We start from the raw sequence: 22,090 nt of genomic DNA, 5'->3' as shown, positions 1-22,090 counted from the left end.
ACTGAGCGTTCCCTGACGCGAAGGGTCCAGTACCCATCAGCATCTGCGTGTTTACTCCCCACAGGGGATCTGTTTGTTGTCGTGATGTTGCTTGTTCCCTATCAATGCTTCTCCCACTGCCGGAAAAACACTAACATTTGGGCGGGTGTCAAAATCAACTGTGCTAGCTGTTTAATATCTTGAGGTATCAGCGTATCAGCAGAAAAAAATGAATTGCAGTATTTGGTGAGTTAACGCAGATTTGATTCCTTACTGACTCACAGCATTCCTTAATTTCTCAATGACCTTCCAGTCAAACACCTCCCATTTTTTCTGTCCATTTGATGCAATAACTGGGAATGCTTAGAGCATAGTCCCTTCTATAATGGCATCTGTTATTACACCCCTCCAATGTCTCTGCCTTTCTTCTGCAGCGGCTATTACAGGCGGCTCCGCGTCTATCACGGGTGTGGTTGGTTTCCCCGTCTCTTTTCCCCATTTCCTTTAACAATTCTAACATCGTCTCTTTTTGTTCTATTATTACAGTAGCCAAGTCCTTGTTTGCATTATTTGAATCAGGGTGTATGCTAGGTATAATTTGTTCATGTTGAACGGTGGTATCTGAGGGCTGGTTTTTCGTAGGCAGATTTTTACTCACTCCCTGATTCTGTAGGGTTTCCTTTAATCATACGGTTAGGGAGGCTTGGGAACTGTCAGATGGCTGATTAATATCGGCAGTCCCAGGGAGTGGAGCAGAAGTCAAGGGCACGAGAGCAGGTGAACAAGCTCCAAAAAGTCTCTCTCGCTGCATTATGTTTTTCTCCCCGCTTTTCCCTTTCGCTTGCGGTTGGAGAGAGAGAACAGCAAAAGCAGACGCAGACGCTTTACGATCTGCTTTCATTTCTTACAGAGTTGTCTTAATCAATTTCCATAAAGTTACAAGATCTTTAACTTCTTTAGACCCGTCACTAATTTCATCCCATAGGGAGGTTCCGATAGCATTCCAGGTACTAAGCTCAGAAGCTGTACCCACACTAATTGAAAGGTTTCTGTCCTTGCTTCATTAGTTTTTTAGCTGATTTATCATCGTCAGTTACCATATCCCATAATACGTCTCCTAATCTACGCCATTCACTCTCCTTAAATAATAAATCCGGATTCTTAAAGCATCCCTTAACGTGACCCAGCGCGACTAACCCCGAAATTTGCTTAATGCAGTTTACTCCCCGCTTTTCTAAAAAGCACTGTAATAATTTTAGGGCTACCTCTTGATCCATTGCCGGCCGGCTTCTTGATACTCCTGGGTGCTACCTTGATTAAGGCACCTCGGTTAAAAAGTCTTTGCAGCCTTTTTCCAGTAGCCCTCACTGACGGTGAACCCCTTTTGGACGGTCCAGGCACAAGAGTTAACACACCAACCAAGACGATCAGCGTTCGGTTAATCTTTTGCCCCCCGGTCGCTGCTACCGGTGCTTCTCAGTGTCCGTCGCTCCAATTCCCCTTTCTTCGGTCCCCGTTCGGGCGCCATTTGTTGGAGCGGCGGAGGAATGCACATAAGTCGACCCAATATGAGTGATAGAAGTGATTCAACTTTATTTGCACGGATAGCTCATGTTTATACAGTTTGCGATAATTATGCCTACTAGTCCTAATATGATTGGTACATTGCTAATGTTTATTCATTGCTAAAACACACCCACTTGTGATTTGCAGCTATGCGTGTTCCGTAACTTTGTCATGGGAACTTCTTCAAAAGTTACTTATGAAGTTATGCCAAGGTCACACCGTCCCTGTCTTTCTCCTGATAACAGCGAGACCAGCTGTTGTTTTTCTCCCAATATCAGTAAAGCCAGCTATTTTCGGCCAAGGCCTAGTCTTGTTGCTCAAACTGACATTCTTTCACACAGAACTCTGCTCGCACAACTTTTCCACAGGCCCATGTCCTTTTTCAGCAAGCCACTTCCCAACAGGGTTGAGCCCTTTTGAAATATTGCATGGGAGGTCCTATATCGTACAGGCAGGAATATCAACCCAGATTGGGGATGAAACATTATCTGAGTATGTAATAAGCCTGCAAAAACAACTTTGGGAGATAGAGAAACTGGTCTTAGGAACTAGAGCCCAAGGTCTTGGTGGACCGGTGCATGATATTAAGCCTGGTGATTATGTGTATGTGAAGTCCTTTACAGATCCACCTCTGGAACCGAAGTGGGAGGGCCCCTTCCAGGTGCTGCTGACATCCCATACAGCGATCAAGATGAAAGAACAGACCTCATGGCTACATCACACGAGAGTGAAGAAAGCCCCTAAGCCAAAATGGAAATCGACACCTGTGGGACCATTGAAGCTTCGTATCCAAAAACGATGATAGAGGTTCTTATGTCTCTGCTGAACGGTAACTTAATAAGTGCTTGGGAGTGGCCTTGGACAAATGCTTATTTTAGGTATACGGGAAATGCGGGAAACGATCTAAAAGGGATGAATTTGGCAACTGTTGTAATACATAATGATGAAACATAATGAACCACTTTTAAAAAGCAAAAGAATTTGCTTAGGGGAAAGAAAAGGGGGGAATTGATACAGGGAAATAACCATCTGCCTTTTGACCACTTAAATGTTTAATAATTCTGTTGGCCTTGTTTCTTCTTTTCCTGTTCGCTTGCCAGGGCCTGGCGCCTGTGGGGTCTGTCAAGGGTTAAGCTTATCAGGGACTGGTATTCCTCAAGGACTGACATGCCAGACAAAGGGCGTGATAAGGGGAACTGCAATGCTAGTCTTACCACAGAACTTGTTAGGACTTGTTAAAAACTGCTGAAATCACCAAGAAGAGAGCATGCATGAATGACTAAAGTTCACTAGAGGACAAAAGAAGAAGAGGAAGATAAGACCCCTGAAGAAGTAAATGACCACCAGAGACAGATCTGAGCCTATGCAAGATGACATAAACGATTTAGAACTGCTGACGCAAGGTTTTGAACTAACCCCACCCCAACTTATACATATGAATATTTTGTATTGTGTGACCCTATGAATATGTATGCTCTGGTGTAATAAATATCTGGCTGCTTGCTGAGACAGTGTGCAAGCTTTGAGGAGAAATCCCCTTGCACCCCGGTGCCGGAATAAACATGCCTGCTTCATAACTCACTCTCCGAGTTGTAAACTTTGTTCTACCTGTCAGCAGAGTGGGCCAAAAACACCCTTCCAGATTTCAAAGAGAAGAAATGCCAAGCCCTACCCCTGGGGTGCCCCTAAAAGGCCCTGGGGGTCATGGTGGACAAGCTGCACATGAGTCAGCAGTGAGCCCCTGTGGCCACGAAGGCCAAGACCAGCCTGCCTGTATGAAGAGAAGCATGGCCAGGAGATGAGGGGGAGGGACTATCCCCCTCCATTCACTGCTTGCTAGACCACATGCACAGCACTGCACTGAGTTTGGGGCCTCCTGCCCCCAGCACAGGAAAGACATTGATCAACGGGAGCAAGTTCAGTGAAGTGGCACCAATACGGTCAGGTGTGTGGGGGTGTGCACGGGGCTTGAGAACTTTCCACCTGAGGATAGGTGAGGGAACACTGTTCAGTACGGAGATGAGATGGCTTTGGGAAACTTCATGGGAGCATTTCAGTACCTATCAGGCAGTTAAGAAAACAGAGCCAGGCTCTTCATCATGGTGTATGGTGGGAAAATGAGAGGCAAGGGACAAAAGTTGAAAGAATGTTCAGGCAGGAGGTGAGGTCCATGACGTCATAACCATAAGGTCACTTATGCACTGGAAGAGGTTGCCCTGAGAGGTTGTGCAGTCCCAAACCTTGGAGGTTTTCAAGCCTTCTCTCCCCCTACATATGGTCTCCAAACATTGAACAGAACACTCTTGCTCGTGCAATAAGGAAGCAAAAGCCTAAGGCACCAGCAAAAGCTCTGCCTCCCCTGGGCCCTCTCTTCCCTGTGAGAGAGGTCTTCCACCAACCCCACCCTTCTTCCACCTTCAGCTTTGGCAGCTGCCTGTGCCTGGCCTGCCCACTTGCCTTCACCACTCACCTTTGTAACTGAGTCATGACACATATCTTGGCACTCCCACTGTAAGCTGGCACCCACCCCACACCTGGAGTCGACCTGGCCATGGTGGCATGGAGAGGCCAGGTCCCCTCTGCCCAACACTGGGCACAGCTTTTCCCTGTGAATGTCCCCAGGGAGCTCTCTTCATGTGTGCGTCAGCCTGTGCCCTGGCAGGGGTGGGACTGGGACCAGGGCTGAAGTAGCTCAGCTGGGAGAGCGTTAGACTGAAGATCTAAAGGTCCCTGGTTCAACCCCGGGCTTCAGCAACGATTTTTCTCCTGTAGATTTTTGCAGAGACTGCCTGCCTGTCTTCTTCCAGCCTGCCCTGGCCCTCCTTGCTCCTTCACCCCTTGCCAGAGCACTGCCCTGCACTGTAGCTGCAGATCTGCAGGTTAGAATGAGCCTTCCTCTTGCACTGCAAGCCCCCAGACTTCCCCTGGACAGGACTCTCCATTCAGTGCTTCTTTGGGGGAGTCTCCAGATGTCCCTTCTTCCCTGCTCCACAGCACTTGGCATCTCTCCTTTGAGGGGTCTCTGCAAAGACCCTGTCTCTCTCCTCTTTGCCATTCTCAATGGTGCACAGACTGCTCCCCTTGCCATAGACACATCACGGGAGAAGAGCGTCTCTCCTGCTGGCAGGCATCAAGGGGATGTAGCTCAGTGGAAGAGCACCCACTTCGCATGTGGGAGGTCCTGGGTTCAATCCCTGGCATCTCCAGGGGTGGTGCTTTTGCCCTGACTGCCCGGCCTCAGGGAGGTGTGGGCTGGAGCTTGGGCACTGCTCCTCTCCAGGTCCTGTGGGCCTGCCCTGCCCACCCAGGGCTTGGCTGTGAGCTGGGCAGGGCTGTGGGATTCTCAGCTGGAGTTTTTCTTCCACCATCACCACTGGCTTGAGCAGAGCCTCAGCTCAGGGAACCTGGATCTGCTAAGGTCAGGCACAGCCCTGCAGAGGTGGGACTGGTAGGGCCAGTGCCCACCTCTTCTTCCTGGGGTGTTTGGTGACTCCATCCACCCTGTGCTGGTATGATCAGGGAGTCACAGGTCTGTCCCCAGCCATGCACAGGCAGTGAGGGCCGGGAGATGGTGCCTCGGCTGCTCCCTGGCAATAACCCGCACAACCAAAATGGGGCATGAGACATGGATTTTCACCGCAGGGTGCCCAGCACCCTGGTGAGCCAAAACTCAGAGAAATAAGGCTGCTCTCCTATGGGCTTTAAACAGCCCAGCTCTGCCCAGTATGGGGGCTGCAGTGCTGAGACTTGGGGGTCTCACTGTGACACCCCCTCAGGCAGGTCCTCGGGAGCTGCAGGAACAACCACAGGTCTGGGGTACAGCAACAATCTTGCTTTGCTGCAGAGAATGGACCCAGCCTGCAGGGCCAGACTGTTCAGGTCCCCAAATGCCATGAAACAGGCTCTTCCTGCTCAGGTGTGCTGCCCCCCTCAAGCACACACAGGCCTGTGGCTCATCTCCCCCAGGAAGAAGAGGAAAATATCTGCCAGGTGCCAGAGTAAGGGAGAAATATTACACCTGTGGGAGGGCAGATCTGGCAGCCAGGTGGCACAGGACAGGCGCTGGGTTCCTCTCCCCAGTGCCCACTTGGAGCACCTTGAGTCTGCACATCAGTGTCCATACTGTCCATAGCCCCCACCATCCTGTGTTCAGAAGATAACACTCCCCCCTTCTTCTTTACTTCACTTTTATACCTTCCTTCTCTGAGGTGCACGGCTGGAGCTTGCCCCCATGGGAGTTTTCCAGGGAATGGAGGCTGTGTTTGTAGTGCCCATTTCTGTCACCCCTCACCGTGGGGGTCTCACCCTGGGAACGCTGCTCTCCCGTGGGGTCTGCCAGCAGGAAAGCTCTGGGGTATGGGGCAGAGGGATGTGTGTGCCTGGGCTTCTCCCAGATCCCCCCAGGATCACCACAGGGGTGGAGGAGCTCTCAGCAGGGAATGGGGCAATGCTGAAGTGGGAGAGGATGTTGGTGACAGGCACCTGCTCTCTGCTTCCCCTCTAGGGCCAGATCCTGCTGTTTGCAGCAGTACTGAGCTCCAGCAACTTCCCACATGGAACCCTGCCACAGACAGCCAAGGCACCTTCCAGCCCACAGCAGAGGAGCCTTTTGGGGAAGTGCCAGAGGGGTGTGGAGACCCACCAGCAGGAGGAGGAAGGGCAGTTCGGGTGCCAGGTCCTGCCCAGGTGTCAAACCCTTCTCCCCGCCTGGCTGCTACATAAGAAGTTTCTCTGCCCATGGGCGCTGGGAAGCTGAAAGCCACAGCCAAGGGAGAGGGACCCTGGCTCAGCTCCCAGCAGTGCCTCTTTTTTTGGGGGGGGAACACACAAAATCTCCTCTGCCATGGAAATGTGCCCATGTGAGCATCCTCTCAGATGAGCCCTTCTCCAAGCCAGAGACTGGACCACGGCTTTTGAATGTAGCACACATCTCCTGGGGATCTTCTCTTCTCCCCCTTGCCCTCCAACAGTGCTGGGGGAAAGGTGCTCCCATCCCCCCTGCTCCCATCCCTCTTGTACCTGCACACAAGCACCACCCTGACACAAACCCAAACTGACATCCCTTTCGAGGCAGCAGGAGGGCAGGGGTGGGGGCTGGAGGAGAGCAGGAGGAGGGGTCCCAGGTCTGCCGTGGCACCTTACAGCCTCTGCTCAGGAAGAAAGCAGCTCAGTGCCTTGACAAGAGTGCTCAGGGTCTGCAAGGGCCCAAGGCAGCAGAGGCAGCCCATGGAGACTGGGGTCCTGACAGAGCATGAGGAAAGGGAATCCCAGCCCCGTGTGTCCCAGAAAGCGGCTCTCTACCTTGTGCTGGGGCAGTGGGGAGCAGAGCTGCCTCCTAACCATTGTGGGAGGTAATCCATAGGCCATGTTCCCCCCTGGGGCTGGCTGGGATGTTCAGGGCACTGCAGCCACCTCAGGGCTCACTTCTGTGGGGCCACAGCCCAGGGCTTACCCTGACATGGCAGTTCTGTCATGGCCTCTGCACTGTGGGACCAGCTTGGCCCAGGCCCTGCCTGGGGCAAAGAGCAGCTGGGAAACCCTAGGGCAAGGAAATGGGTGCTCTCACTGAGGTGCATCACAGAACCTATCAGAGAGCCATTTTGACTAGAAACTGCCTGTGGCCAGTAGGATGGAAATGTCTCTGTCAGCAGGATTATTCCCCAGTGACCGTGGGCTCTCACAGCCCCACAGCCTGACCCCAAGCCTGCTGGCCCTGAGAAATGCCCATTTCCCCACCTCCATGCCTTTGTTCTCTGCTCCTCCTTCTCAGCCTCAGGAAGATGCTCTGACACTTGGGCAGGCAAGCACCAGCTCCGGGTCAAAGCTGAACACAGCTGTTCTATTATGAACAAAGATGATGCACAGCATAAAAAGGGGAATAAAAATAGAGGAAACTCCAGGCGGTTTCTGTTGCCCCTGAGCCAAGGGACATGGTTCCCTGGTGCTCACGGCTATCCCAGCTCCACAGACCTCTTCTCCCTCCTGGCTGCACCCAGCTGCACAGCAGGGATGGGCTCTCATGGCCTGGGGCTCCTGGACTGTTGTGCACAGAGCTCTGGTGTCACAGCCATTGTGTCCTCAGGGAAATGTGCCGGAGACACCTCTTCAGCATCATCATAGGCCATGCTCCCCAGGGACAAGGGCCACGTGCCTCCTTCAGCTCCAGGGACCCCAGCTCTTCTCCAGGAGTGCAGGCTGGTCCCTGCAAGCAGCAAGGCAGAACATTGCAGTTTGGCCCCATGGGGTCTCTACATCACCTTCCTCCCTGCTCCTCACCACATTCAGCTCCTTCTCCCTCCCCTAGTACCTCCAAGGAAAACTCCTGGGACAGGTTCCCCCTTCCCAGGAGGCTGGGGGCTCAGGACAGCAGTGACTTGGGTAGCACCAGGGATGGCACCCCAGGAACCAGCAGTGCTAAATTTCCCTCTCACCTCCGGGTGCATCCCTGGGCTCTGCTCTTTCCGCTGGCTCCCTGGGCATTTCCCTCTCTCCCTGCCCAGGGGCAACATCCTCCTCTGGACCAGAAACCTCCCTGGCATCATCATAACCATCTGCTGGGTCACCTCCAGGCGGGACAAGAACATCTGAAAAGAGAGGGGAGCTGGTGACAGTCAGAAGATACATCCTGCAGAGCAGAGAGAAGATGTGCAGGGACACAGGGCTGAGACACTGCTATTGGCAGCACCACAGGAGCCCCCCATGTCCTCCCCATCTCCAGAGGTGACACGGAGTGACACCTCTGTCCATCACATGTCTTCAGGGAGATCAACTCCTTCTTGCCTCTGTTACCTGCTGCTGATCCCAGACCATCCTCCTCCTTGCTGACCCCAGGGTAGGGCTGCAGCTGGGTCAGGGTCTCCTCTGAATAGGAGCCTGGAGAGATGCACAGTGGGTATTATGAAGTGAGCCCCACTGACCTGCCTCGTGGTCAGTGCTGCTGGGGCAGGGGGACCCACAGAGCTGGGGCTGCATGGGGAGGAGGGCTGGGAAATCACCCTGCCTCCCTGGGGCAAACCCTGTCTCAAAGGTGCTCCCAGAGCTGCCCTAGGACAGCCCTTTCCTTCACTCCACGCATGTCACATGGGGTGGAGGGGCAGGAAGAGAGGGGCTGTCCAGCTGGGACAGGCAAAGCTGGTTGGGAGGAAGCTCCCCTCCCAGGCCAGGACCTGGATGCTGTCCCCACAGACCACATGGTCCCAGCATCACAATGGGCTGGGGTCTTCAGGGAATCAGCCCTGGGTTGGGGCCAGTGGAAAGGGTCCTGCAGATGTACGTCCAGGGAGGACCCACACCCACCTGAGCGACCAAACCTCGCCTGCTTCTCCCACACTGGGCTGTAACCAATCTCCTCGTACACAGCCTCAGGGAACATCTCCTGAGCACTCCTGGAGCCTGGGGACAGAGGTAGGGCTGGCACAAGGACAGGCAGAGGGGCAATGGGATCACACTGCGCTCCCCCAAACCTGTTCCTTGGGCCAGCCCAGCACTGGCCAGACAGCACAGTCCCACTGCACGGTCCAGGCACAGCTGCCACATCCCCAGTGAGGGCAACATCGCTGTGGAGATTATCTGGGGCAGCGTCACCCTTGCATCATCCCATCAGAGACAGTGCTCATGCCCCTCTGGCCCCAGGGTCATGCAACCCTTCTCTGACCCTGGAGCAGCTCCCATGTTTTCTCTCCACCTGGAGCTTTCCCCTAACTGTCCCATGGGTCTAGGGTAGGGCCCATGTCCTGCCAGGGTCTGCACAGGGCTGGGCAGAGGGGACAGCCTGGGGGCCTGACACCATGGGGACAGACCATGCTACCCTGCACTCCTTCCATCATCTCCCTTGTCCCAGAGCATCCCCAGCACTACCCAGAGCACTGCCAGCCTTGGCCATCTCCTCTCTGCTCACATATATCCCAGCTCTACTCTGCCATTTCTCTCCTTGCCCCATCGCTACCTCCCCCCACCTCTGGGCTCTCTCCACCCCTTGCTGCTGGTGCCCCACGGCCAGCCAGTCAATGGTGTGGTGCATGGGACAGGTGGAAGCCCACGGTCTCATCCCCCCAGCTCTGCCTGTGCCCCTCACTGACACCCTGCAGCCCTTCCAGGAGGTATCTATCTTCCCCTGGGACCGCTGTGGAAAGACCAACCTCTGCGCCCAGCCCTGGTGCTTAGCGCTTGCCCAGCCAGGAGGGCCAGGAGCAGGCAAAGAAGGACCCCCAGGATGATGCAGATGATGACGGGCACTGAGACTCTCCCGCTGACAGTCGGACGGCCCCGGGGGGAATCTGTGTGGGCAAGAATATGGAAAGGCCAGCAGCAGGCCTAGGTGAGGTGGAAAAAAGCACCATTCCTGACCCCCATCAAACAAAGCAGCAGGGGGTGGAGGGCCCCAGGGATGAGCGATGGAGAAGCTCCTACCCTGATGAGTAAATTACAACTTTCCCTAGCCCCCTCACCACCAGACCAGTGCCTTCTCCTGGGAGTTTCACCCCTCAGCAAGGAGCCCCTTCCACCCAGCTGTGGGTCACAGTCTGGCCCTGGGGATACCCAGCCCCGGGGGGAAGACAAGTTACCTGCTTGGGGTGGGGATGCTGCTGTCCTGGGTGTAGCTGCAGAGGAGAAAAAGGAGAGTTGGGCAGAGAGGGTGGGTGTGCGGGTACCAGGGAGCCTCCTCCCCAACACACCGTGTGTGTGTCTGTGGATGTCCCTGACACATCCTACCCAAATTGCCCCTCCTATAGTGCTAGAAAGAGGCTGGGAAAGGGCTCAGTGCCTCTGCTCCGGGTGGCAGGCAGGATGGCACAGGCAGCCCAGGGGATAATCCTGGGTCTGCAGGGCCCCGCGGGCAATGGCCAGAACACATCCAGTTCCACCAAGGCTGCTCCCCACTTGGCACCAGGGTCCTGCACTCTGCAGGAACATTCTTGCTCTTGGGAGGTCAGGGGCCATGCTAGGACCAAGGGGGCAAAAGGCCTTTCCCAGCTCCCTGCCAATACCCGAGCAAGGGGTCCCAGACCTGCCACTCACCTGAGCAGTTCACGGCAGCGTCCTCTTTATGCCGGCAAGCACCACCATCCCCAGGCCGAGCCCAGCAGTCCTGCAGAGACAGCTCTGTCCCACGGCACTCCACCTGCTCCAGCCAGATGGGGCCCGTCCCCATCCCAAACGCAGCCTCATGCAGGGCAGACACTGCCGGGCCACAGCCCAGCTGCCTGCACGCCACCTCAGCATCCCGCATGTCCCAGGAGTCGTCGCACACCGTCCCCCAAGCGCCACGGTGCCAGACCTCCACTCTGCCCGAGCACCTGCCCTCACCTCCCACGGCACGAATCTTCTCCCTGTCTGGAGAAGGCAAAGACCTCCCATGGCACTGAGAGAGCAGGCAGAGCCCTGCCAGACAAGAAGCATCCACAGAGGAGCAGCTCCCTACCTGTGCATGTCGTGGAGTTGGGGCACGGGGCCAGCGGGACCGAGGGCATTTCTGGGCGTCTCCCTGAAGAAGGAAACACTGTGGTGAAAGGGCTGGTTTGGGAGATCGTGCAGAAGAGAGCAGGACTGATCTCTGCTTGTGCCTCCCTCTGCCATCTCGATCACGCCAGCAACTGAACCCTGGTCATTCATGGGACATGTCCAGGACCGTGGGGGGACTCCAACTGCTCAGCCCCAAAAGGTCCCTGTTTAACAGAGCAGCGGGAACGTGTCTATGGAGGGGAGGCTCTTCTGAACCCTGTCTGGTCTCTTCTGAGACCTCACCTGGAGATGCCTCTGCCTCCCCCAGGTGCTGCTGGCAACCTGGGTGGCAACTGCTGCTGGACCTGTGTGGCTGTGATGGCTTTTCTGCCACCAGCAGCAGAAGGGACTGACATGGAAAGGAAAAGCCCCTCCAAGCTCTTTTTCTGCATTTGGCTGTGCTCAACAGGGAGCAGGAGCTAGAGTGACACTGGGGTGCCCAGGTGGCTCAGAGTTACCATTGCAGGTGATGTGGATCTCCTCTCGTGAGTCTTCACATGACTGTGGGTTCCAGGGAGCAGAGGGACACTGCCAGAAGGAGCTGGTTTTCTCCCCACACTGCACGTTATCCAGCCATGTAGGGCCAGACACCCTTCCATAAGACAGGGGTGTTTCCAGGGTTCCTCCATCCCCACAGCCCAGCTCCTTGCATGCCAGCGACACCGTGTCAAGAGCCATTGAGTTGGAGCAAATGCTGCCCCACGTTCCATTGTAGAAAATCTGCAGGCGCCCGGAGCAGCCATCACTGTTCTCCAACCTCAGGGCCACGAACTCTGGGAGGAAAGGCACCAAGGGGAAACAGGCTGGTCTGGGGCTGTGGGAGCCAGGACACCTCTGCACCCCCCAGGCCCACAGCTGGGTAGGGCCATGGCCAGTACGTCCCCCTTGCACCCAAGGGTAGAGAGAAGCCCCTGATGGACAGACACCCCTGCCCTTCCTGCTAGTCCTCGGGGACGGCTGAGCTCCCCAGGGACCCACAGTGGGACTGAGGGTACCCGTGCATGGGTGTCCACAGGACATGCTTGGGCAGGAGCTCAGAGGCAGCCAGGGACAGCCTTGGCCATGCCCGCCTCTCCTTGTGTCCTGGTCTCCACGGGAGCCAAGCTCCCACTACAGCTCCCGGCACAGACCTGAGCAGACGACTCCCGCATCCTCTTTGTGCCCGCAGTCGTGGTGCCCCCAGGGCCCGGCAGGGCAGTCCCAGAGAGCAGCTTCAGCCCCAGAGCAGTTCACGCCATCCAGCCAGATCTGCCCGGAGCCTTCCCCAAACTGAGCGGAGCCAGCTGCCTCCACTGCCCCTCCACAGTCCAGCTGGTGGCAAACGACGGTGGCATCAGACAGGTCCCAGCCATCGTCACAGACAGTCCCCCAGATGCCCTGGTAGTAGATCTCCACTCTCCCAGCACAGCGCCCGGACCCGTTCACCAGCCGGACCCTTTGGCTCCCTGTAGTGGGTAGAAATCCCAGTTGCTGTCAGGGGTTGGCTGCCCACCCACCCCATCACCTGGGGGGCCCATGCAGCGCCACTTACACCAGCAAATGACTCCCACGTCCTCCACAACCCCTGCCGCTGGTGCACTCTCGGGCAGGGAGGTGTTGCAGAGGGCCAGGCTGGCCTCATGCCCTGTGCACCGGACCCCTCGCAGCCCCACGGGACCCGTCCCTCGCTCAGGCTTTGGGGGGTTGTAGGCTGTCCCTGCGTCTCCGCACCGCAGCTGCCGGCACACCACGCTGGCCTCCTGCACGTCCCACTGGTCATCCAGGACTCTGCCCCATGTCCCATTCTGGAAGATCTCCACTTGTCCATCGCACCGGGTCTCTCCACCAACCAGCCGCAGGGATGCAAAGCCGGCTGAGCCTGGGGAGAGCAGAGATGCCACAGACATTGGTGGTACCGGGGAGCATGGCATCCTTCAGGGATGAGGGCGAGGGCAGATTTTCCGACCAAACATGGCAAGATTGAGCCTTTTGCTGATGAGAAGCGAGGGCAAAATCCTCTCTGCAGCTCACACCCAGGTCTGCTGTTGGTGGGGGCACCCAGGCACCTGCTCCCTGGGTGGTGGGATGAGGCTCTGCAGAGCTCTCTCTGGGGATGGGATGCAGTTGTCTGCAGCCAGAGGGATGGAGCACAGCCCTGCAGCCCTGCTCTGGGCTTGACCCACAGTAGGAGAATGGAGGAGCCCAGGCCTGGTGGTGGTGCTGGAGCCTAAGCCACTGCCCTGGGGGCAGATGCCTGCCTCCGTTCAGCCCTCAGCTCTCCCAAAGTAGATTGGTCACTCTGAGCAGGTAAAGCCCTCCAGATGGCTCCTGGGGAAGCCAGGTTTTCTCCAGGGAGAAATTCAGCCTTGCACTGCCGCGGGACCCCTGCTTTGGGTGTCCGTGTCACTCACAAAGGGCAAAAGGAGTTATGCAGCAATTTTCCAGCACTTACCTGAGCAAACGACAGCAGCGCTGTTCCCGTGGGAGCATGGTGAGGCCCCCAGGGTGATCACTGGGCACTGTCCCAGATGGGTTTCTGTCCCGTCACAGTGGAATGAGTCTCTCCAGACAGGGACAGTTCCTCTCCCAAAATGCTCTCCTCCAGGAATGGACTCAGCAAACCCACAGTTGAGTTGACGACAGAGAACATGGGCATCCGAGAGATCCCAGTGGGAGGCACAGAGAGTCCCCCAGGTCCCCGACACCTGGACCTCTACCCTCCCTGCACATGCTGTGCTGCCGTTCACCAGCTTGAATCCTGTGTATTCTGGGGACAGAAGAGGAGAAGAGAGGTTGGATTGGTGCTCACGTACCGTCAGTAGCTGGCAGAGACGCCAGAGGGACAGCATGCCTTTGTTCGCCTTCTGCACTATTTTCATGCTGCACACAATCCCATCTTCCCTCCTGTCCTCACACCTGTCCCAGCACGGTCCTTGCTCTGTTCCCCAACCCCTGGCACAGACCTGGTGTTCAATACCCCTCCCTGAGTCCTTACGTGTGCAGGTGACAACCGCGCTGTTCACATGGGTGCAGGGCTGGTCCCTGGAGGACCCTCTGTGGCAGGACATGAGGCGGGATTCATTTCCTACACACTGCAGCTCTCCATCCCAGATGGGACTGACCCCTTCTCCAAAGTGAGCTGGCCCAGTGACAGGCAGGGCCACGCCGCACTGCAACTCCCTGCAGACAACATCAGCAGCGTTGGGACTAAAATGTGAATCACAGACAGTTTTCCACTGGTCCTCATCATGGATCTCCACACGTCCTGAGCAATGGCTCTTCCCTTCCACCAGCTGGACAAATCCTGGAAAAAAACAAAACAACTGGGAGTTCCCAGAGACCTCTGGCAGTTAAATGCCCACATCCTGCATCATCTCCAAGCAAGCCATGACCAAACTGCCCATTGCACATTCCAGAGGAAGTTGTTGTGGGAGTGTTGGTGACACAGGCACATCTAGACCCCCATGCACCCCATCTCTACACCATAAGAGCACTTGTGGGTATGTGTCTGTCGCAGACTCACAGCCACAGGTCCTGCTTAGACAAACTGCTCCCGCCCAAGGTCCCCTGCGTTGCCTGGTGTGGTCTCCCCAGCACTGCAAAAGTGTGAGCAGTTTGGATCCAGGAGAACTGGCCCAGATGATAATGACTGCGGCAGCCTGCTCAGCCCCTGCAGAGCTTGGGACCAGGCAGGACCATCACCCTGATGCAACCAGAAGCACCCCTTGATCCCAGGGGTGTTCCTGGGGTGTTGGAAGGTTCATTTTAGGTGGAAGATGTCACAGAGCATGGAAATGGTGCAGCTGCCATCATGCCTGGTGCCTGTCCAGACCACTCTGATGTCTGCTCAAGGGGAGGGTATCCTCAGCCAGGGACACAGTGCTATGCCTGGAGGTGTCTACAACCCAGATAGATGGCCGGACAGAGGGGCAGGAAATTCGCATGACCCCTTGGGCCCATACTGCCTCTCAGAGACCAGCAGGCACAGATGAGGATCAGTAACTGCTGCCAAAGCCCCCATGTCATGGGGCAGTGTGGGGAGCCATGAGCAGGCAAGAGAGATTGGGCAGTAGGTCAGCACTGCCTGCATGGTGTCATGTCCCCATGGGGCTGTCACAGCCCCAGGGATTTCTCAGTGCCAGCCTGTCACTGTGGGGGTACAGGAGGGAGCAGCCAGGGTCAAGCAGCCACCAAGCCCTGAGGCCTCACAATGCTGGTCCACACAGCCGAGCCCTGGGCACAGGCAACAAAGGCATTTGTGGCCACCCTGCTCCATTCCCCAGGGCCCAGCACTCATCCTTTCTGAAAAGCCCATTTCATTCAGTTGAGGTACTCATGCCTGTGAAGGGGAATGACCCAGGAGGATCAGCCATCTCATGCCATTCCTCCAAAGCATGGAGTGCCGAGCAAGTACCCCCGGGTGTCTCCAGCACAGGGACCCTCAACATTGTTGGCTGAAAACTGGCAGAATGGGTGGAGACCAATGAAGCCCAATGGACACCCCAGGGCAGGGATGGAGGATTCATCTGCGGCCAAAGACACTGCCTGAGGGTGACTGAGACACTCTGGCAAGGACAGTTCACCCTATAGTAGGCTCCCTCTGGGCCTTCCCGAAGGACTGGGGCAAACAGCAATGACAGTCCCAGCCTGGCAGTTAGACCAGCATCACTGGGCCCTACTCCGGTGTCCACTCGTTGCTCCCCGAGGGCACAGCCAAGGCCCCTTCCCCCATCCCAGTCCCAAAGGTAGGCAGCAGCTTGTCCCCTTACCTGAACACATCACGCCAGCATCGTAAGTGTGAATGCAGTAGTGTTTACCCCATCCTCTGTGTTTGCAGTCAGACAGGGCAGACTCGGTGCCTTTACAGTCAACAGCATCCATCCAAATGGGGCCAGATCCTGCTCCAAAGTATCCATACTGAGGAGCTCCAACAGCAGACCCACAGCCCAGCTGCTTACAAACCACAACTGCATCGTTCATGCTCCAGTAGTGACTACACACGGTCCCCCACTTGCCACCATGTTTCACCTCCACTCTTCCAGCACAGCGCCTGCCGCCATTCACCAGCCTCACCTCCGCAGCCCCTTCAAACACCAACATGGGATGGGTCAGGAGAGTGCTAAACCCCAGCACTGCAGGTCTGGGGCAACCCCAGACCTGGGCTGATTCAAAGGTACAGGGGCAGGAGCCCTCTCCCCTCCAGGCTGTCCCTGGTGCAGAGCAGGTGTCCCTTCTATCCCCATGGTCTCTGCAAGGCTGTGGGTGTACAGTTCCAGCCCAGTTGGGTCACTCGCCGTCCCACTGCACAAGGACTCCCAGACACCTGCCCCCGCATCCACACCCACACCCACACTGCCCAACGCTGCACTGAGAACCCACTACTCCCTAGCCCAGCACCCCCTCAACAGCTCCATGTATGCAGGCCTGCAGCTTCCAGCACCAGCCTGCTCCTGCCCCAGCACCATCCAAACTCACCCCCAACCCCAGGGCCTTCTGGGTTCCCAGGGAGCACTGAGATGATTCTGAGGATCCCCCAACCCACGTCCCCTCCTCGCCCCTGGTGTCAGCCCACTCCCTACACTGGGCCAAGGTCCCCAGGAAGAATGTCTCTCTACTGTAGATGCCCCGGTCCCCTTCTCTCTGTGGGGTCCAAACTGCTCTCAGGGGGTCAGGGGTCCCCTGGACCAAGGGGGCAGTGAGCAGCACACAATCCTTCTGAGGTACCCTAGAGCTCAGCAGTGCCCTGGGCATCTCTGGGTGCTGCCAACACCAGCTAGGCCACCACCAGCTCCAGAGGTACAGTGCTGGGGAAAAGGGGATCCCAGAAGGGTACCCCAGGACAGGGTGTCTATCAATCAAGGCAGGCACAGGCTGCCCTGAACACTGGAGCCCTGGAAAAGGAGATATTCTCACCCACCCAGATGGGCACAGGGAAAGGCACAGGGTCCATGGACCTGAGCACCTTCTGCCCCTCATCTCAGTAGCAGCTGCAAAGAAACCTCATTCCCAGAGAAATGCCAATGACCACACTGGTACCTGCAGGCCCTGGGCTGTGGGACAAAGGAGTCGGCACTTACCCCTGCACAGCTGTACCCAGAGGAGCAGCCACAGCATCTGAGGGGACAGGAGTCCCTCGGTGCCCATTCTGAGCCTCCTGCCCTGCCAGAACATCCCTGCTACGTTACATTCCCTGCCACGGCTCCTGGGGACTCATGGAGACAATGACGACGGGAGGGCAATATATATCTGCAGATGCCAGCCCAGCTACAGGAGGAGCCAATCGAAGCAGCAGCACCTTTTTAGACATTATCGGGAGCGATCTCCCCTCCGACACAGCCCAGCCCTCCAATGAACTTCTCCAGCACTGTTCATGACCATATATGAGAGATGGCTCCGCTACAGGTGTCACGTCACTGTGGCAGAGGGCCGTCACAAGACAGGGCCCGTTGTGGGGCGGAAACAGGCTTTTCACCCCCTGAACCGTGCCGTGTGGTCTAGGAGCACTGAGCATCTCCTATTCCAGGCACATCCAAGAGCCCCAGGTGTGAGTGTCCAGCCACCCCTGTGCCATGGGAATCACAGGGTTGACACTGCAGTGGGGGCTGTGTCAGGAAGGGAAGGAGACAGCCCCTGCCCCTGCTTCAGACCCCGCTTTGCTGGGAGAAGCAGCTGGGAAAGGGCCTTAGCCCAGGCCAGAGCCCCATCCCAGCAGTGCTGGCTTGCACGTCCCTCCCTGGAGAGCCCCACAGAAGATCCCTTCCAATGAGCTGGAGCTGGGACATGTCTCTGTCCCAGAAGCAGACATGCAGCCCAGAGGCTCAGACACATCCCTGACTCTCGGCATGTCACTGAGGGGCCGTTATTCCCTGCAGGTGAGTCGGGAGCTGCAGCCTGCAGGTGCACAAACCACAGCCCGTGTGGCCTCGCAGCGCTCCCCGCGCTCCGGAAGAAGCCTGTGGTTTCCTCCTGGCGCCATGCCCAGGCACATCCCTGCGGTGCCCCTGAGCCAGCCCTACCCCGACTGCTCCAGCCAGGGCTGCAGGGGCTGCTCCTTCAGCCTCGCAGAGACGGGGCCAGGAGGATCCCGTCCCCTCTAATGCCCCTGTGACAGCACACGGACACCCTGCACCGAGCCCTGCAGCCATGGGGTGCCGTCAGTGACGTGAACACTGCCATCCTCCCACGCCCACTGCTGTGTGCTCATGATTTATACTGATGGTGACCTCACACTCCTCCTACTGCCACCACTGTGTGTGCCTGAGTTACAGTGCCACACGTGTGTGCGCGGTGGATGGACTTCTGCTAATGATGGTTCTTCCAAAAAGCCGTGTTTGGTTGTGGTCTGAATATTATTTTGGTGACACCAGAAGCACCTACCCAAGCTATGTGCCAGCTCCTGGTCTATCAGCTATCCAGGCACCAGTGACATCACAAGTTCATCCATACACAGCCATGTGCCTACTCCTAGCCTATCTGCTAATCAGCCACAGGTGACGTCATAGTATCTGCATCTGACATGGGCCTGTTCCTGGCCTATCGGCTATTCAGACAACAATGACCTCAAAACAACCAACACAAACTAGGGGCCTGCTCCTGCCCTGTCAGCTACTCAGGCAGCAGTGACAATAGAAGCACCTACACGTGCCATTGGCCTACTCCAGGCCTATGAGCTACTCAGGCAGGAGTGACCTCCTAAGCACAGACACAAGCCATGGGCCAGCTCCTGCTCTATCAGCTACTCAGGCACCAATGACCTCCCATGTACGTGTACACCCATTTGCCAGGTACTTTCTGGTGCAGTAATCTGTCTCCGGTGGCCTTACAAGAACCTATAAGGGCCATGCACTTGGTCCTGGCCTATCAGATCTTCATCCGAAAGTCACAACACAAGTACATACCCAAGCCGCATGTCTCCTCTTGCCTATCAGCTACTCAGGCACCAGTGAGCTGACCACCAAATATCCACCTAATTGCTATGTGCTTGCCTGAGAGATGCAAAGGCACAAGTGACCTCGCAAGCTCTGACACAAGCCACACCCCTACTCTTGGCCTATCAGCTACTCAGGTATCAGTAATCTCACAACGACTTACACAAGCCTTGTGCCAGCTCCCAGCCTATGGTCTACTCAGGCACCAGTGACCTCATAAGCACATACCAACTTATTTCCTATGTGCTCGTCTGGTGGGGTGACCCCATGTGGCAGCCTCCACCCAGTCACTTGCTCACTCCCCACCGGTGGGATGGCGGAGGAAAGTGGAAGGACAAAACCAAGAAAAATATCTCATGGGCCGAGAAAAAGACAGTTCAATAAGTGGATTACTCCTTCTACTTTGAAGAATGCCCAGCACTCCCCTAGTTCTATTGCTGACTATGATGTCATATGGTGTGGAATATCCCTTTGGTCCATTGGGGTCAGCTGTCCTGACTTTGTCCCCTCCCAGCCTCTTGCCACCCCCAGCCTCCTTGCTGTCAAGAAGGGGCAGAGTGAGAAACAGAGAAGGCCTTGATGCTGTGCAAGCGCTGCTCAGCAGTAGCTACAATGTCAGTGTGTTATCCATCAACACTCTTTTGACCACCAAGGCAGAGCTCTGCACCATAGGGGCTGCTAACAAGAAAATTAACGCCATCCCAGCCAGACCCAGTACAATTTTCACACCTTATTCCCTCCCATTTACATCCTGCTCAGGTCCTACAGGATTCCATACATTTACATCCACTGCCACCACCCCCTTCCCCACCCTTTGACAGGACGTACCCGCAGCATACTGGATTTTGCTGGGGTGGCTCAGGTGAACCTGGACAAGTGCCAGCACACTCCTGACCTCTTCCCTCTCAGTCAGCCAGAGCTGTTTGAAACATTCAATCAGGTTGTCGACCTAAAGGACAAGAAAATGTGTATAGCACCAGTCTGCACCCCACAGTGGTCTTACAGGTAGCTGTGAGATCCCCCACAACCCCATGGGGAAAGGGAGTTCCCCACTACCACCCTCCCTCTCTGCTTGGAACCTCAAAAGCCACTTTGCAGTTCCTGGGCTCACTGGCTAGTTCTTCTCATCCACATGGTCTCTTTTGAGATCCTCTTTGGGTCTTTTCCATATTGTCCCCATGCACGTATTCTTCTGAAGTTGGCATTTTGTCCTACCTTTCCATGTTTGCAGATGGCGTTGCCTGTGTCTTGCATCTCTGAGGAAATCTCAGAGTCTTCCCCAGTAACTCTGCATGGCCATCCTGCTGGGCTGGGCTGGGATGTGGGGGCCTCCCAGGCCGGGTCACAGGATACCAGCGTAACCGTCAGCAGCATTCAGTCAGCGGTGAGGTCACCAGAGGCAATGGTAAGTCTGCGGCTAAGCAGTAGATTGAGGTGGACTGGGAGGTTCACTAGGCCCAGGACCCCCAGGGAAGAGCAGATGGACCCATCCAGAGCTGGCAGCTCTTGCGAGAGAGGTTGACGCAGTGTGGGCATTGCCAGGGGAGCTGTGGGAGATTTGAATGGCCCTGAAGAGCACCAGAGACCAGAAGTGTGGCGAACAGGGCGTGGCACATCAGAAAGGGTGTGGCGTGGCAGTTTGTGCATCTGTTTGTGCAGGCAGGGCGTGCAGGTGGGTCACAGCCCCCCCCTCTTCCCAGCTCGAGAAGGCTACTCAAGCAGTGGGCATCAGCCCAGAGGGAGACACAAGTATGGTTGCCACTCGGATGAAAGCCATTGCTAGGAAAAATGTGGCGACGCAGAGCTCCCATGCAAACATGCATCTGTCCAGGTCTCTGGCTGCAGGAACTGCCTGAGTCTATCACTGACGACGGAGGGCAGCGTCGTGTGAGATGTGACCAGGTGAATGATCTGCTCAGCCTGGTGATAGAGGTGAAGGAGGAAGTGGAAAGATTGAGGAGTATCAGGGATTGTGAGAGGGAGATAGATTGGTGGGCCCACACCCTACCATGCCCGAGGCAGAGGCAGCAGATGGAGGCTCCACAAGAAGTGGAGGTTCCCCTGCCATCTTGCCACCAGGCAGGAGGGGACCTAAGAGATGGAGGGGAATGGATACAGGTCCCTGTCTGGGGACACAGGCGAATCCCCTCCCGGTCTCCCTCACCTTCGCAGTTGCCACTACACAACAGGTATGGGGCTCTGGAACTTGAGGACTAGGTCAGTGAAGATCAGGGTGTAGATGAAGCCCTATCTAGGGAGGTGCCTAGGCTCAGTCAGGCAAAAGAAAAGGAAAAAAAGAGGAAAAGGAGGGTAATTGTCATAGGTGACTCCCTTCTGAGGGGGACAGAGGGCCCAATATGCAGACCTGACCCATCCCACAGGGAAGTCTACTGTCTTCCTGGTGCCTGGGTAAAAGGCATTACCAGGGCACTCCCTGGTCTGCTTCAGACCTCTGATTATTACCCATTGCTGGTTGTGCAGGTTGGCAGTGATGAGATTGCAGAGAGAAATCCAAAGGCCATCAAAAGGGACTTGAGGGCACTGGGGCGATTAGTGGCAGTATCAGGAGCACAGGTAGTGTTTTCTTCAATCCCTTCAGGGGCAGGGAAATACACTGAAAGGAACAGGAAAACACACCTGGTTAATACGTGGCTCAGAAGGTGGTGCCATTGGTGGAATTTTGGTTTTTTTTCATCATGGGGAGGTCTACATGGTGCCAGACTTGCTAGTGACAGATGGTTTCCAGTTAACTCACAGGGGTAAAAGAATTCTCGTTCATGAGATGGTGGAACTCATAGAGAGGGCTTTAAACTAGGTTTGAAGGGGGTAAGGAATAAAACTAGATGCACCAGAGGTGAGCCTGAGGGCAGAATGCCAATGTTAGGGGTGGATTCGATAACCCAGCTCAAATTCATCTATGCCAATGCACGCAGCATGGGTGATAAACAGGAGGAGCTGGAAATCGTGCAGCAGGATAGATATGACTTAGTCTCTATCAGGGGAACATGGTGGGACGACTCCCATGACTGGAGTGCTGCAATGGCTGGCTACAAGCTCTTCAGAAGGGATAGGCAAGGTAGAAGAGGTGGTGGGGTGCCATCTATGTTAGGGAATGTTTTGAATGTGCAGAGCTACAC

The 22,090-nt window shown here is 56.0% G+C and overlaps 1 protein-coding gene and 2 non-coding genes across 3 annotated transcripts; 2 read left to right on the top strand and 1 right to left on the bottom strand.

Annotated features, from left to right (window-relative positions):
* The first annotated feature begins 4,226 nt into the window (after nucleotides 1–4,226).
* Nucleotides 4,227–4,299, top strand: TRNAF-GAA (transfer RNA phenylalanine (anticodon GAA)). The gene has a single exon. It is a non-coding gene; the product is annotated as a tRNA-Phe (tRNA).
* A 380-nt stretch (nucleotides 4,300–4,679) lies between these two features.
* On the top strand, nucleotides 4,680–4,751 carry TRNAA-CGC (transfer RNA alanine (anticodon CGC)). Its single transcript has one exon. It is a non-coding gene; the product is annotated as a tRNA-Ala (tRNA).
* Nucleotides 4,752–7,562: 2,811 nt separating this feature from the next.
* LOC126036871 (antigen WC1.1-like) lies at nucleotides 7,563–20,207 on the bottom strand. The gene is made up of 16 exons (XM_049797084.1): nucleotides 20,169–20,207; nucleotides 19,782–19,902; nucleotides 15,795–16,109; nucleotides 14,021–14,329; nucleotides 13,478–13,792; nucleotides 12,578–12,904; nucleotides 12,177–12,491; nucleotides 11,505–11,819; nucleotides 10,967–11,029; nucleotides 10,560–10,878; nucleotides 10,110–10,135; nucleotides 9,684–9,821; nucleotides 8,842–8,937; nucleotides 8,335–8,418; nucleotides 7,977–8,129; nucleotides 7,563–7,747 (listed from the first exon to the last, which is right to left on the bottom strand). The coding sequence occupies exons 1-16, from the start codon at nucleotides 20,205–20,207 to the stop codon at nucleotides 7,563–7,565; spliced, it is 3,120 nt and encodes a 1,039-aa protein (XP_049653041.1).
* Nucleotides 20,208–22,090: the final 1,883 nt, after the last annotated feature.

Source organism: Accipiter gentilis, unplaced genomic scaffold, assembly GCF_929443795.1.
Source record: "Accipiter gentilis unplaced genomic scaffold, bAccGen1.1, whole genome shotgun sequence".
NCBI lineage: Eukaryota > Metazoa > Chordata > Aves > Accipitriformes > Accipitridae > Astur > Astur gentilis.
Note: the sequence above shows the minus strand (reverse complement) of the source record. Positions and strands in the feature narration are given on the sequence as shown.